Genomic DNA, 14,274 nt, shown 5'->3' with positions numbered 1-14,274 from the left:
GATGGACAGGAGGGGATGTGACAGGAGGGGATGCAGATGGCAGTGTGACTTGTTCCTGTTTGCCCACAGCCACCACTGACCTGAGTGTGACGGGGATCAGCCTCGCGAAGGACACAGATGACTCCCTGGTGAGCAACTGGCTGTGCTGCTGGCACTGCTGGGCAGGGACGTGCCCTGTGTGGGGCTGTGGGATGGCAGCGAGGTGGTGGTTGGTGCTCTGATGTCTGTGCTGTGGCTCTGAAGGCTTTCTCTGCTCTTCCAGCCTGCCCTGGCTGACTTCCACCAGGCGTTTGAAGTGGTCTTTGTGGATCCCTCCGGGCTGGTGAACCTCTGCGCGGATATGACTGCTAGCAAATACCACCAGGTACTGGCAGGTCGTCAGGGCATCCTAGGATGCTGCCTTAGGAGAGAGCTGAGGCACGCAGAGTGGTTGGGTGTCTCAGAGAGGGCCGTTGGATGTGGGGAGGGGGTTCAGATCTGCATTTCAAGCTTTTAACACCTCTCCTCGGCTCTGAAGCTTAGGAGTGAATTTTAAGATCTGGATTTATTGCTTTTAAGATCTGGATTTATTGCTCCATGTGTGGGCACCTTCAGATGAAGCAAAACAACTGTTCAGCGGGGAAAAATTGTTTTGGAGCAGAAAAAACCACTTTGATGGCAGGGACATCAAGGAGGGGTGTCTAGCCAGCAGTATAGTGTGCAGTCAAGTGACCAGCAGATAAGGATGGAGGCCGTCAAGCCTTGGGGTCTGCTGAGGAGGCTGTGGCTTACTGGGGGGGCACTGGTCACAGCTGTTGGAGGGATTTGGTTTCCTCCTCCCCTCCTGTTCACGCTCCTGCTTTGTCTCCTTGTTCAGGTCCAGCTGGAAGCCAAGCGCTCCATGGAAATTCTGGATGACAGGATGGTGGATGGCTTCCAGGCGCTGCTCATGACCCCGAAGCCCATGCTCAGAACCTTTGACCATGTCTTCCAGTGAGTCTCCTCGTGCTGCTGGGGTGGTGCTGAGGGAGCCTCTTCAGGGAGGAGTAGGCTGCTTCTAGTTTCTGACCAGGGTGTGGATTTGGACCTGTCAGGTGGGAGATGGCCCTGCTAGCTCTGGGATAGATGTTGGTGCCTCTTCCATTTGTTCTTTCCACTTTTATTGCCTAGGTAGCTTCCCAGGAGGAGGGTGGGAATGCTTTGGCCTGAGATGCCAAAGTGCAGTGCTTCTTGTAGCCCCTGTCCTGTTCCGGGACCCTCTGCTCCTTCGCTTTACCCATCCTCTAGCATCTCTCTCTCAGAAGGGATTTGGTGGAGGAGGCAGAGGTGTGTGACTGGCTTTTCTCTTCCTGTAGCCTGAAGCACGTCTCCAAGCTGCAAAGTGCCTGCAAGAAGATGGAGCTGCTGAACGAGCTGATGGATCGCGGTGGGAACTACGTGGCCGCAGCCCTTCCCTTCGTCGTCTCGCTGCTGGCCCGCGGGCTGGCTGGAAGAGCTCTGCTCGTGGCGCACTCCTTGCCTCAGACCCCTGAGGTAACACAGTGGGCAGTGACACTCAATCCTTTGCTGCTCATGGGGTCTTGTACATCCCTCTTGGCGCTGCTGGGTGCAGGGAGAGGGTTTTTACTCACAGGGGAGGAGGTGGGCCTGTCCCCTTTGTGCGGGAACGTAGGACCTGGGGCACGAGGTGCAGCTGGGATGTTTGGTCTAGGTAGAAGTCGTGGCCCAGCAGTAGGGCAAGGTGAAGGCAACCAGCTTTCTCACTGGGAAGCCTGTTAAGACCTTCCCTGTCTGTGCCCATCTGGGCACCTGAGAGCATGTCGTGTGTGGCAGGGGGTTTATCTACCCTGGCAGACACTGCTCCAGCAATGTCATCTCTCCACGTGCTTCATGTTCCCTGTTTCCTCTCAGTGGCCGATCGATGCTGAACCCCCAAAGCACAAGGATGTCGGGCCCCTGACATTTGGGCTCCTGTTTCTTCCTGAGTTTGCTACCAGCACACTGGAGAAGGGACCGCAAGCTGATCGCCCTGAGGTGAGGGGAGTTCTCCTCGTGTGGGGTGGTGGTGGGTGGGGGACATTGGTGGTTTTGGGGATGCCATGCATGATGCTGGGTGCCTGCTATGGACAAACCATTGTGGGTCAAGGATGAAGGCACTGCTGAGCTGCTGGTGCTGGCTGTGAGATGTCAGTGACGTGACATGACGGCCTCTTGGTGTGTGAGGGGTAATGGTCGAGCAGGGATGAGTGGGAAGGGAGTGTGGGATGTGGAAGAAGCAGTGGGAGACCTGAGCTTGTTGCTCCACCCATCCTGGGGCTTCCATTTGGTTAAGGGAACGGAGGAGTGGAGCAGAGCTGGCGCCCTGCTGTGGCTGCAGGTGGTGCTGGCAGTCACGGCACCACTTGGACCAGTCCCAGCAGTGGCCCATGCCCATGGCCTGCCTTGGCCAATGTCTCCCTTCAGGCTGTGGACTTCCGGACCTTCTGGGGGGAGAAGTCTGAGCTGCGGCGGTTCCAGGATGGCACCATATGCGAGGCAGTGGTGTGGGAGGCCAGCACTGTCTGTCAGAAACGCCTCATCCCTGAGCAGATCGTCAGGCACCTGCTGAAGCTGTAAGTAGCACCGAGTGGTAGCAGGGGCTGGGTGAAGTGTGGCTGTGCGGGGGGCTGTTGCTGTTCTCCCTGTTCTCCGCCGTGTCTGTGGTAATCCTGCTGTCAGACTTGTGCTTTGGGGAGGCTGTGGGTCACCTCAGCTAAGTAAAATGTGGAAGTCATTTCAGCATTGTGGTCTGGATACTGCTGGCTGCCTCGTAGAAGATGCAAGGAGACATTGATGTCCTGCCTTCGTGTCCCAGTATCCCCCTGACTATTTATTGTTGGCAGAGCTGCGAGGTCTCAATGGCTTCTCCTCCCAGGATATTTCATGGAATTGGCTGACACCTTGTGGTAGTTAACGAGGTTTGCTCTCCCAAGAGCACGTGCAGTAGAATTTCAGACCTGCTAAAAACAAGACCTTTTTGCATAGGAGAAAACAAAATAAAGGTTGCCTGGTCCTCTTATTCTGACTCAAGGAGGGGTTCTGTGAGGAAAGACTGCATTAGCAGCATTAGCTTTGAATCCTGTGAGGCTGCACATGTTGCTGTGCTGCTTTGAGTTGCTAATTTGGGCACAGGAGGAGCACAAAGATACAGGTCTCTTCACTGTGGCCTTTCTGTGTGGAGGGATTGGACTGACCCTTACCTGCACAGCCAGCAGTGTCAGGGTGGATGGGGTGAGGAGCCCTGGCTCTAATGCTCTGTTGTCCCCCTTCATGCAGGCACGCCGATATTCCTGAGTCGTCCATCTGCTACACGGGAGCGCTGCTGGACTCTGTGATCAAGAGTGGGAAAGAGGTACAGTTGCTCCCCAAATGCAGGGAGCGTTTCCTTCTCTCAGGGAAGGGAGGTATGGGAAGAGTTGTAGGGAGGTCATCTCTGCTGCGTGGACCTGAGGCACCTGGGTGCTTCCCAGGGTGCTTGTGTGCACTACATCTGCATCATCTAAGGATACGTTGTGGTTCCACTGTGTTCCATCTGTACCTTTTCACCTCTTACATCCTTCAGGACACTGGCCAGGCTCTCCTGTGCCTTCATCCTGCAGATCCACCTGGGAAACCCAGGAGAAAGATCTTTCCTGTCTTGGTGCAAAGTCCTGATCATGCACACCTAGTGCTCCCTAGTGCTGCAGCTGATTGTGCACTTGAAACAAAGAATGTCACTTTGAGACAAAAAAAGATGGGTTTTGTAGGCTGGGAAATGTCTCCACCTGTGCTTCTTTCCAGCTTCTGGAAACTTAAAGCCTGGAGATGAGCTGTGGGCAATTTGGCACCACTTTGCTGGTATTTGGTAAAACCAGGGACTTCTACCTGGTTGTTAAATGGAGGAGGAAACTTTTTTTCTCCTTCTTAAGAGTTAAGGGGAACAGATGTTACCAAAGAGTCTCTTGCATGGGGGCCATTCTGAAGTCCAGCTCAGCCATGTGAAATTAGCCTCAGCTGCAGTCTGGGCAGAGCCACTTGTCAGATTTTGGACAAAATGTTAATTTGTACAGCTTGCTGTGTGGTGAGGCAGCAAAATCTCTGCACCATGTCCCTGCAGGGTAGCCTGGGATGAGCAGGGGTGATAAAATCTATTGGTGAGAGGATGCACTTTTCAGGTCCTGAGGGCCTTTTAGGAGTCTGATTGTAACCAGTCCTTGCGGAATGAAGTAGAAATCTGCTCTTGCGTGCAGGGCTGTGGGCAGGGGCATCTCTGCTCTTCCAGCTGCTTATGTGCAGGCAGCTCGGGGGGCCTGGGGTGGTGGAAGGATGTGGTGGATGAAGGGAGATGGGTGGTGCAGCTAGCTCTAGGGATAGGCAGCCTCCCCTGGGCCAGGGTTTGTCATTTGTGGTGTGCCCTGCAGAGGGTGCTGCTGCTCTGCTGTAAAGCCTGGGCAGGCCAAATGCACACAACTTGATTCATCTGTGTCTGAACTGAGCTGTTCAGCATCAGTGATGTCTCTTCCTCATTTCAAGCTTTTCTCCTGTGATTCAGGGTGGTGGAAGCTGCAAGGGCAGCAGCAGTTCTTCTTTCAGTGCTCCCCAGGGTTCCTGAGATGATCTGGATATTTTCTGCCCTTGCTTTTGCCATGCTTTGCATCTCTGCCTTGGCTAAGAGCGTAGTCAGAGCAGCTTTTTGTTAATTGTTGCTTCTGCTGACACTCCAATAACCAGATGAGAGGCAGCAGCAGAGCTCTTGCCTTGTCAGTTTGTGATCTCTTTACCCCCAAATCACTCCTAGCTTCTCTTTTTCTAGGCAGAAAGTTGGCAGTAGAGCTCTTGTGCAAGACACTAAGGCAGCAACAGGAAATCATTTCACTTCTGTCTTGAAATGCATCTGGGATGCCTGAAACTGCTGGGGAGCTGCAGACAGATTTGTTTTGGTCTTCCCTCTCTCATTCACCTTCCTGTCTTTCTGAGCACCTCTGTCAGGTGCTGCTCTCGGACAAAAGTCCCAGCTCCTTGACCTCAGTGCTAGCTGCAAGTGAGGCAGGGCGGGCACCTGTGCTACAGAAGTGGGAGAGGCAACTGCAGAGGTGCTCTCCGTGTGTCCGCAGGATTCGGGGACCGGCGAGGAGGCCATGGTCAGCATCGTCTGCTCCTACGATGACCTGAGCCGCAAGCTGTGGAACCTGGAGGGGCTGCCGCTGACGGTGACGGCTGTGCAGGGTGTCCACCCGGCCCTCCGCTACACCGACGTGAGTGTCCCTGGGCACGGCCCCTGTGGGGGTGGTTTGTAAGGGGTCTGGGGGAGCCTCTGGCCCTGTTCGGGTTTTGGGAAAGAATCAGTGGTTCTTCTGTAGCCACTGAGAGCCCTCGGGGTGGTGCAATGTCTCCTCTCTGCTGTCCCACCCTTAGGGCTGAGCACACAAGTTGCTAAGCTCTTTGTGTTGGGGGCAGGAGGTTTGGGGGCTGGCGTGTGCAGGGCTGTGGGGTTTCTGCTCCCTGTTCTCAGTGCCCTGGTGGTTGCTGTCTCGCAGGTCTTCCCTCCTATTCCCATGAAGCCGATTTATTCCTTCCATAAGCAAATCAGGACCAAGCGCTTGCTGCTTCCTTCGGAGAAGAAGCCCTGCCCAGCCTACATCGCCCCTATGAAAAGTAAGTGGGGAGAGATGTGAGCAGGAGAAGATTTGGGGGGGGGAAGCGGAGGGAAGCAACGATGCTGACACCGTCACCGCTGCCTTTGTGTCCTGTAGGCGGGACCAGAGCTCCAGCTCCTCCTGCTCCCCCGCCATAACCTCTAAGTCCCAGCCACCCCCAGCGAGCACCCCGTCCCTGCGTGGGGCTCACTGGCCTCCTGTTGTCCCTTTGCATCCAGTCATCTGCCACATGGAAGGCAGCGGCCGCTGGCCGCAGGACAAGGAAGCCATCAAGCGCATCAAGGCAGCTTTCCACCTCCAGCTGGCCGAGCTCCTCCAGCAGCAGCACCAGCTGATCTGCAGGCCTGCGGTCACCCACACGGACGTGTACAAGGTAGGGGGGCGTGGGGGCTTCCTCCAGAGCTGTGGGCTGAGGGTGCTGTGGGAGGGGCGGCGTGCAGGGGGTTATGGAGGTGATCACAACCAGGATTCGGGTGCAAGGCCCACCAGGAAGAATGGGAAGACTGGACTGATGTGTTCGCAGAGCACAGCAGCCTGGTTGTATTGCCACCAAGCCTGACCTGTGATTCCCTCCCCATCCCAGGATGGCTATGTTTTCCGTCTCCAAGTTGCCTACCACCGAGAGCCCCTGATCCTGAAGGAAGTGGTTACCCCAGAAGGGATGGTGAAGTACGAGGATACAGAGGAGTCTCAGCAGCTGGAGCTGGAGACGTTGCATCGGCCCTATCTAACCAGCTCCCTGCACGGGTATGTGAGGCAGAGGGCATGGGGCAGGCAGAAAGGGGCCAGGAGCCCCTGTGGAGATGCCCTTCGATGATGGAGGGTGGTGGTGTGGTGAGGAGCTTGCTGTGGGAAGTAGTTTTTCAGCTCGCCTTGTGAGCTGGTGAGGAAGGAGAGGGGAGAGCTGGTTGTCCCTGTTGTCACATCAAAGGTCACCAACATGGGGAGACAAACACCAAAGAGCAGTATGATTAGAGGGGAACATGTAGCAGCATTTCCACTTTGTTCCCTCTAAAATCTCAGCACCCACAGTATGTTCTGTGCTTGTGGTGCTGGACACCTGTTTCCAGCAGGTGTTGATCCTTCTTTTCTCTCCTGCTGAATGCAAAAAGGGTGTTTTGGGTCCTGGGATGTGTCTGTTGAACACTCGCAGGTATTTGTCTGCCTTCTTGCAGGCTCCAGCAGCAGCACACCGTCTTCGGCAGCTCCTGCCGGCTGGCCAAGCGCTGGGTCAGCGCCCAGCTGCTGAGTGACAGCATCTCTGAGGAGTGTGTGGACCTTCTCGTGGCCTCTCTCTTCCTCCACCCAGCCCCCTTCACACCACCCAGGTGAGGATGAGGAGCACAAGCTGGCCTGGTGGGAACTTGGAGCCTTTTTCTTTACCTGGGATGAAGGAGGCGTGGGGTGGTCTCTGGGTGCTGGTGGTACAGCTGCTGTGTTTAATTTTTCTTGAGGATTGGCAGGGCTCTGTATCCCAGGGCTGACAGTGGAAGAATTGGGGTGAGGGCCAGCACGCTGGCCCTGCTGGGTTCCCTGGGAGGGATGTTACAGCAGTGCTGGTGGCTGCAGCTCGTGTTTGTCCTGGAAGGAACTCCCGAGGGAAGGGCAGAAGGTCAGCTACTGAAAGCTGAACGGAGCTGTGTGTTGGTAAATAATCCCTGGGGGTCAGTTGCTTTCTGGCCTCTGGCAGGTGGGCTGGATACAGCTCGGAGGGAGTGAAATGAAGTTAAAGGCTGTCTTTGTGCTCCGTGCGGAGTCAAAAGGTTACACTAACCTGTGCTCAGGATCCGGCTTCCTTCCCCAAAACAGGAGGAGTAATTGCCTGATGCCTGGAAAGCTTTACTTGTCTCCTAAAATAGCCTGCTAGCGAGAGCCCTACCTTCCCAGATGTCTCGTTTTGCGAGCACGTTGTGCTGCAGCGAGGCAGGCACAGTGCGAGCTTGGCCAGCATCGTACAGAGCTGCCCTGGAGATGGGAGCAGCCCTGCCTCTGGTTCACCCTTGCTCTATTCCCACCTGTCCATGTTTTGGGAGATGCAGGGACAGTGTCTCAATTTCTCTTGTTTTTTTTTGTGTGGAGAGGGAGGAACAAAGGGGGAAGACTTTCCTCAGGGCCCTGGAGAAGGGGAAGCACCTCATACTCTCACCTTGAGCACCCTTCCTGGGCTATGTGTGGCCTGGGCACCACTAAATCACTTCCAAACCCTGTTCCTGCCAAGCTGCCAGGCCGGGGGAGCAAATACCAGTGTTGAACTGTTTTTTGTCTTGTCTGCAGCTCTCCCCAGGTGGGGTTCCTGCGCTTCCTCAACCTGCTGGTGACCTTTGACTGGAACAACAACCCCCTCATCGTCAACCTGAATGCCGGCCTCACGGGTGAGCGGGCAGCACGTGGGCCGGGGCTGTGGGAGAGCTGTGGTGTGAGGGTGCTGAGCCCTCCTTTGGGCAGCCCCTAGGTTTTTGGATATGTGAGGACTCCCAGGTTTCTGCATGGAACATGGAGATTTTCTATCCATTTCCTCTTCTGCTGGGTTTAACCTGGCTTTGGAGTTGGGTTGTGGCTTTGAGAGCCCCACTGAGCAGCCTACATCACAGGGGCTATCTGCTGGTTCCCATCTGTGAGACACACAAGGAAAAAGGGTTGCAGTCCTCTACTGTTTGTTATCTCTTGAGCTTTGAGGATTTCCTGGTAAATGTCCCTGGTTTCCAAAGGAACATTTTGGCACATCCAAGTGGACCTATGTCCTACGCTCTTATTATTTTGTCTGTTGATCATCTTTTAGGTACCAGCTGTCTCTTCGTGTGAGCCAGAAGAGACCATGGGATTGCCTTATCTTTGTTGGGGTGCCAGGGTGGGTGGGAGAGCAACAGTTAGTGTTTAAAGCTGATTTATATGAGAAGGAAAAGCTGCTTGGGAGTGTGGGCAGGCTCATGGAGGGAGCAGCTGTTTCTGTGGGTTTCAGCACTCCTCCAGTTTTCTCTTTTTTGGGAGAATGGGTTTTTGAAACTGGTATTTTTCTGCACTCCAGCTTCTTTTAATGAACAAAATGGGAAGTGTTTTTGGCCAAAGAGCTGCTTTTTCCATTTAGAAACAAAGCAGAAGACTCTTCAGGTGCAAACTCTCGTGTTAGCTTATGACGTGAGCTCCCAGCGACTGCAGCTTGAGCTGTGTCTGGGCCCACGTGAGAGCGCCTGGATGAATTCAGAGCTAAGGTCCACCCAGCCCTGCGTCCTGTCTCCAAAATTCCCTGTTGGCAGATGCAGAGGGAAGCACGAGATCAGAGCAAGTGCGGAGCTGATGCTCCCCTTGCTTCTCTCCCAGCCACTGGCAGTATTCATTGGTGCTTGTTTCTCTGCTGGGGAGCTCTGTCCTCTGTCCTGGAGGGCTTGGTGAGAGCCACCCACTGCTTTCCCTGCAGAACCACTGGTGGGGCTCAGCCCCAGGATCATCTGGCTCTGTATGACAGCAGAGCAGGGCTGAGGCACGGTGGGAAGGAACAGAAGACAGCTGCACTGCTGGGCTCACCACCTCCAAACCTTCCTGGGCTGCAGACACCCTCATAGCATGCCCTGGTTTTATATGTGGAGGGATTGTGTGCCCCACCACCTCTGGCCAGCAGCATGCTGAGAGCTGGGGAGATGCACCCAGTTGTGTGTCAGCACGCTTTCTGTTTAGCAGATGAGAAAAAAGAGCAAATACCCTGTTCCTAGTTTAAAATGTGCTGGGAAGTACCCAGGCTGGGCTTGCAAGGAAAAACAGGCTCATTGAAAACTAAAAAAATCTGTCTGGTAGTGGGGCTGTGGGGTAGGAAAGGTGACCTAGAGAATTCTTCTCTTCAGTGGCCTCCTGTCTCTATGTAAATGGCTGTAATTTTTCCTTCGTGCTTCTACACACTCTCCACGGTCAGCAGCACATCCCTCTGCAGCTCGTTCTGCAAGGTCTGCAGGGCGCTGAGGTCTGGAGTTGGGATCAGAGGGCAGGAAAGGTTAAAAGCACGTTGCAGCACCCTTTTCTGGACTGTGATACACGGGCACGGGGGCTGGTGGAGGGCTGTGGGTGCAGCAGAGCATCTCACCCAGCTGCCTGCCCTCTGCAGACGCCGACTGCACAGAGATCAGGAACAAGTTCATGGCCGCTCGCTCTCGCCTCCCTGTCATGTTCATCGCCACCCCCAAAGACCAGTGGAGCTCGGTGTGGACAAGAGAGCAACCCTCAGCACAGGTGAGCTGGGGCTCCAGATCTGTGCCTCATAGTGTCTGGGGCATTTCCCTGCTCCCGGTGTTGGGGGGAGCTCCACCAGCCCTGTGGGTGGCTGGGGTTCCCCCTGCATCCATGAGTTTTACCCTAAAGCTCTTTTTCCTCCCCAGATCCTGCAGCGCCTTCTCGTGCTGGCCGCAGAGTCTCTCCGGACCCTGGAGGAGCAGCTCATGGACCCGCTCGGCAGCCAGGATGTGAAGGTGACCCCTTGGGGCCCCACACGAGGGTTTTTGGGTTCTGGCAAAGCAGATGGGAGAGGAGCTTGACATGGAGAAGCTCCAGCCAACATCATGTGGGCTGGAGGCTGCCCCCTCCAGTCCTGCTCCTGTGTGCAGGCATGTGTGCACAACCTGAGCTCCCAAACTCTCCCCAACTCCTGCAGTGGGGGAACGGCTCATCCTGGCTTCTAACATGCCCTGGGGCTTTGCAAAACATCATTTACTTCTTCCCAGCCTTGACCCTTCTGGTTTAACCTTAGCAGAGCTTGGCAGCAGACACTGTTGCAGGACTTCTTCTGATGGCATTTAGGTTTGGGTGAGCTTGCTGGTGTCTTGACAATGGGGGAGGAATTGGAATCAAGCTGGTCTGAGCTGTTGGGGTGAAGAACAGGAAGTGGTGTGAGGGAAGACCTCTGGGAAAATCCACCTAGCAGCGTTTCAGACTGTCCCAGTGTGAAGTGTCCCAGGTTCTACTTCCATTTAGAAAAGATTAGGGAGTGAAGGGGAGGAAAAGTCAGGCTCCTCTGTGTACCCGGACTGTGGTCCTTCAGCAGCAATGAAATCCAAGTCATTGCGTCTTCTCTGCGTAGGGAGCAAGCTGAGATGTGGAAATCGTGTTTTCTTCCACTTCTTTCAGGTGTGTTAGTGCCCTCATCTATAAAACAGGAACCCTTGATTTTGCCCGTAAAGCTGCAGAGGAGGTGTGAAGGGCTGCTGGGCCAAGTGCTGCTGATTTTGGCAGCGCTGTGCCGTGTTTAAGGGTGGCAGGTGCTGGCCAAGAACCATGAATGGCTTCGCTTGTTTTACCTCCTCCCCTGGCTGCCGGTGCTGTTGCAGTTGGACCCTTCCCCGTGGGGGATGGCAGTGACACGAGGAGGCAGCTGGTCGGAGGAGACCCTTGTGTGGCAGTTAGGGGCAGGGCTCAGAGCTGCATCCTGCTCCTTTCCACATCCTTTTTTTGCTGCTGACTCTGCTGGGCGTTTGGGATGCTCTGGGAACCTTTTTCATTGAACCTGACAGGTCAGGAGAGATGATGGCATAAAGGGATGAGGGCAGCAGAGCAGAGGCTTGCCTCAGGGTACAGCTACGTTCCTCGCATCCAAGGGATGTGCTGCTTTCTAGTGATGAGCTGCGCAGAGCCTTTCCACACTCCCTGAGCCACGTAACTGCGCCATCTGCTCCTTTTGGGAGCCCATTGTGGGACAGAGGAAGAGGAAGATGATAACAGGCAGAACAGCCGGTAACTACTCTTCCTTTCCGTGTCAGGGCCAGGCCAAATCCAGCTTGAAAAGGATCCAGGATGTTGTGTGATAGGGTGATTATTGGCTGTCCTCAGCGTGAATCCACAGCTGCCTGCCACTTTGCTCCCGGGTGGGATGGGTGGGACCTCCTGCTCCTGCACAGCAGGGACAGGGACCTCGGGATGCTGTCTGTCTGTCTGTCCTGGGGGAGACAGCCTGTACTTGAGCTGGAGGCTGAGAAGGGTCGGGGCTGAGGCTGCGGGGATGGGGTGCAGCCTTAGTGGGGATGTTTCCTGTAGTGATTGAGAGGGGAAGCTGCGGGGCTGGTTTATTTCAGGCTTGTGTTCATCCTTATGCTGCTTTCCACCTAGATTTGCCTGGACTGTCTTGTTGTTCCTCTGTGTTCCCTCTCTGGAATTAGCATTATGGCCAGCTGTGATATTTTGGCAGCCTTTGTGTATCTTTATGGGATCTAACGTCCATTTTGGTCACATTCCCAGGACAGGGGTGGGTGTCTCTGAGCAGCCCCTTGGGGGGAAGCCCGTGCTAGTAGCTTCTTGTTCCTTGCATTATTATTTATTACTGAAGGAAACAAACCTGCTGGCTCCCAGTGCCTTTGAAAAGATGTGTTTATCTGCAATACTCCCTGTACTATGGAAAACGTGGTGTGTGAGCGATGTTAAATGAGGGGAGAAAAGAGGTTTTGGCCTGGCTGGGAAGTGGACATGTCCAGTGTAGTGTTTCCAGTTCAACAGTGAGTATGATGCCACTCATGATGCTGTGGCCCTTCTCCAGCCACAAGAGTGACACTTTATTTTCTTGCATGTAGGATGTCAGCAGGGTGTCCTGAACCCCCATGCATGTAGGGACTTGCTTTGGGCCCAGGTTGGGTTACCAGTTCCTGAGGAGAGCAGAAGGGCTTGAGGGAAAAGTTTTTGAGGGGGCTGAGAGCTGGAGTGGCTTAGAGTCAGTCCCTGGCTCTACCACTGGCTCGTGCTTTCGCTGTGGCCACATCACTTAATCCCACTATGAGGGGAGGCTGCTCACTCTCTTCTTGAGCTGCAAACTGTCTGATGTGAATTGAATGACAAACCCCACAAAGCTCCCTCCCTCCTTCACCTGCCAGCTTGGCCGTACGGGAGTGTCCTGGGAAGCACAGGCACGTTTATTCCATCTTCCTCCCCCTCCTGGCTGCAGCCCCTGCATATAGAGTTCCTTATTCCAAACACTGGGCTTTTAACATCAGGCTTTGTGCCTGGTTAAACTGCTCAGGGTAAAATACGCAGCTTCTCTGAGAGTCAAGTGCTGTTGGGGATGGAGGGAGCTGCAGCCCTTCCAGCTCCCTCTGCAGATCCTCTGTAGCTGCTGGGCCCTCTGTGCCAGGGAAGGGGGCTGGCCTGTGGTGAGCAGAGCTTCAGCCATAGCCTGTGAAGAAGGAAATAAACTTGCTATTTAAAAAAATAAAATAAAAGGCAGAAATTCCTGGTCTTCCAGTGACATCCAGCAGCACCTCTAGGAGGCTTTGGCTTCTACACTTGAGTCTGACTGACCCCAGGGTGGTGAAGGTTTTGGTAGGACACCAGCAGCTGCTTCAGGAAGGCTTTGTTTTAATTTGAGTGGAGGAGAAAGGCCATACACTTCTTATCCCGCTTCATTTTCTGTGTTTTTGTTTGTTAGGTTAAAACATCATTTACTCAAATGGGTGAGGGGGGATCCAGGTGCACTTACCTGCCCTTTGGAGGGAGGTATGTCAGCCTCTGAGGGGAGCTTGTTCTGGCGTGCCGAGTCCTAGCTTAGGCAGCTGAAGCTGAGAGGACTTGAAAAGCCAAGCAGTGGTTAGTTATGACAGAGTCACATTCTGGAGGGGCTTTTTTTTTTTTCCTGTTCAGGCAGTGAAAAAGACTTTTTGACATGGCTTTCACTTCTGCTGTGTTTTTTGCTGGAAGTATTACAGAGGTGAGATCTACTTGCATGGGGACAGTGCCCGCTACAGGGGCTGTAAAATGATTTTGTCTTTGCTGATCTCACTGCTTTGTTGTGTGAATGCTCCCAGGCCAGCTGAAAACAGCTGTTTTCAGGCAGCCCTTACCTGGGGAGCCGTGTGTGGTGAAACAAAGCAGTGCTGCCATTCGGATGGCATCGTTTGCTTGGAGGCTGGGAAGTGGACTTGAGAGAAGTCTGAGGGGAATGCTGCTTCCCTGGCTCACACTCACCCCAGCCACCTGCTGCTTGTCAGGTGTCCTGGGGTGAATTGAGTTGAGAAATAAAAACAACCCAGAGGTAGGGAGAGGTGTCCCTGCAGCCTCTGGTCAGGCCCAAAGCCTTATTTTGGGTGGCAGCTTGGCCAAGTTTACCTTAGGCTGGGGTTAGGCTGTGCTGGGGTGGGTCTGAGCTGCCCTGGGGCTGGGCTTGGCTTGGGGCTGGATGTCTGAGCCCTGGTGTGATGGGGCGAGGAAGAGGAGGAGGAGGCTGTATGGGTGAGAAGTGCCTGGTGTGCTGCAGTTGCAATGGGGACCTGTGATCAAAACTGCAGGTTTGAGGTGAGCTGGAGGGCTGTAGCTCCCAAAAGAAGCTGTTGCATGTCCATAGCATCCTCCTAACCCTTCAACTCGACCTCCCTGGTCCTCCTTCCCACCCAGTTCCTCTTGTTTGTTGCAGCAAAATTCTTTCTCCTCCCTCTGGCCTGTACAGCTGTCCTTCATTTTCCTTAGGGATAAATTTGTGACAGCATTTCCAGAGCTGCTAACCTTTTTGTAAACAAAATGTGGGGCTGGGAGGAGGGGAGAAAACTTGCTGAGGCAACTTGGAGTTGCTTCTCACATGTCTGCCAGTGGGCTTTTTTTTTTTTTTAATTTGCATTTATATTTGGGTCACTTGGGGATGTGCCTCTTCTCCTGTGGATGCAGA

General features: G+C 54.2%; 1 protein-coding gene across 1 annotated transcript in view; it reads left to right on the top strand.

Annotated features, from left to right (window-relative positions):
• NOL6 (nucleolar protein 6) overlaps positions 1–14,274 on the top strand; it is a 28,823-nt gene that overhangs the window by 3,673 nt on the left and 10,876 nt on the right. Inside the window, exons 9-23 of the mRNA XM_084305021.1 lie at positions 70–128; positions 263–364; positions 857–972; positions 1,335–1,512; positions 1,891–2,013; positions 2,443–2,591; positions 3,295–3,370; positions 5,112–5,252; positions 5,535–5,652; positions 5,873–6,027; positions 6,238–6,401; positions 6,830–6,982; positions 7,929–8,026; positions 9,748–9,872; positions 10,019–10,108. Coding sequence (XP_084161147.1) covers positions 70–128; positions 263–364; positions 857–972; positions 1,335–1,512; positions 1,891–2,013; positions 2,443–2,591; positions 3,295–3,370; positions 5,112–5,252; positions 5,535–5,652; positions 5,873–6,027; positions 6,238–6,401; positions 6,830–6,982; positions 7,929–8,026; positions 9,748–9,872; positions 10,019–10,108 — 1,847 coding nt within the window. The remainder of the gene's footprint in view (positions 1–69; positions 129–262; positions 365–856; positions 973–1,334; positions 1,513–1,890; positions 2,014–2,442; positions 2,592–3,294; positions 3,371–5,111; positions 5,253–5,534; positions 5,653–5,872; positions 6,028–6,237; positions 6,402–6,829; positions 6,983–7,928; positions 8,027–9,747; positions 9,873–10,018; positions 10,109–14,274) is intronic.

Source organism: Netta rufina, assembly GCF_964035555.1.
Source record: "Netta rufina genome assembly, chromosome: Z".
NCBI classification, from domain to species: domain Eukaryota; kingdom Metazoa; phylum Chordata; class Aves; order Anseriformes; family Anatidae; genus Netta; species Netta rufina.
The sequence above is the reverse complement of the archived record's forward strand: the minus strand, read 5'-3'. Positions and strand labels throughout refer to the sequence as shown.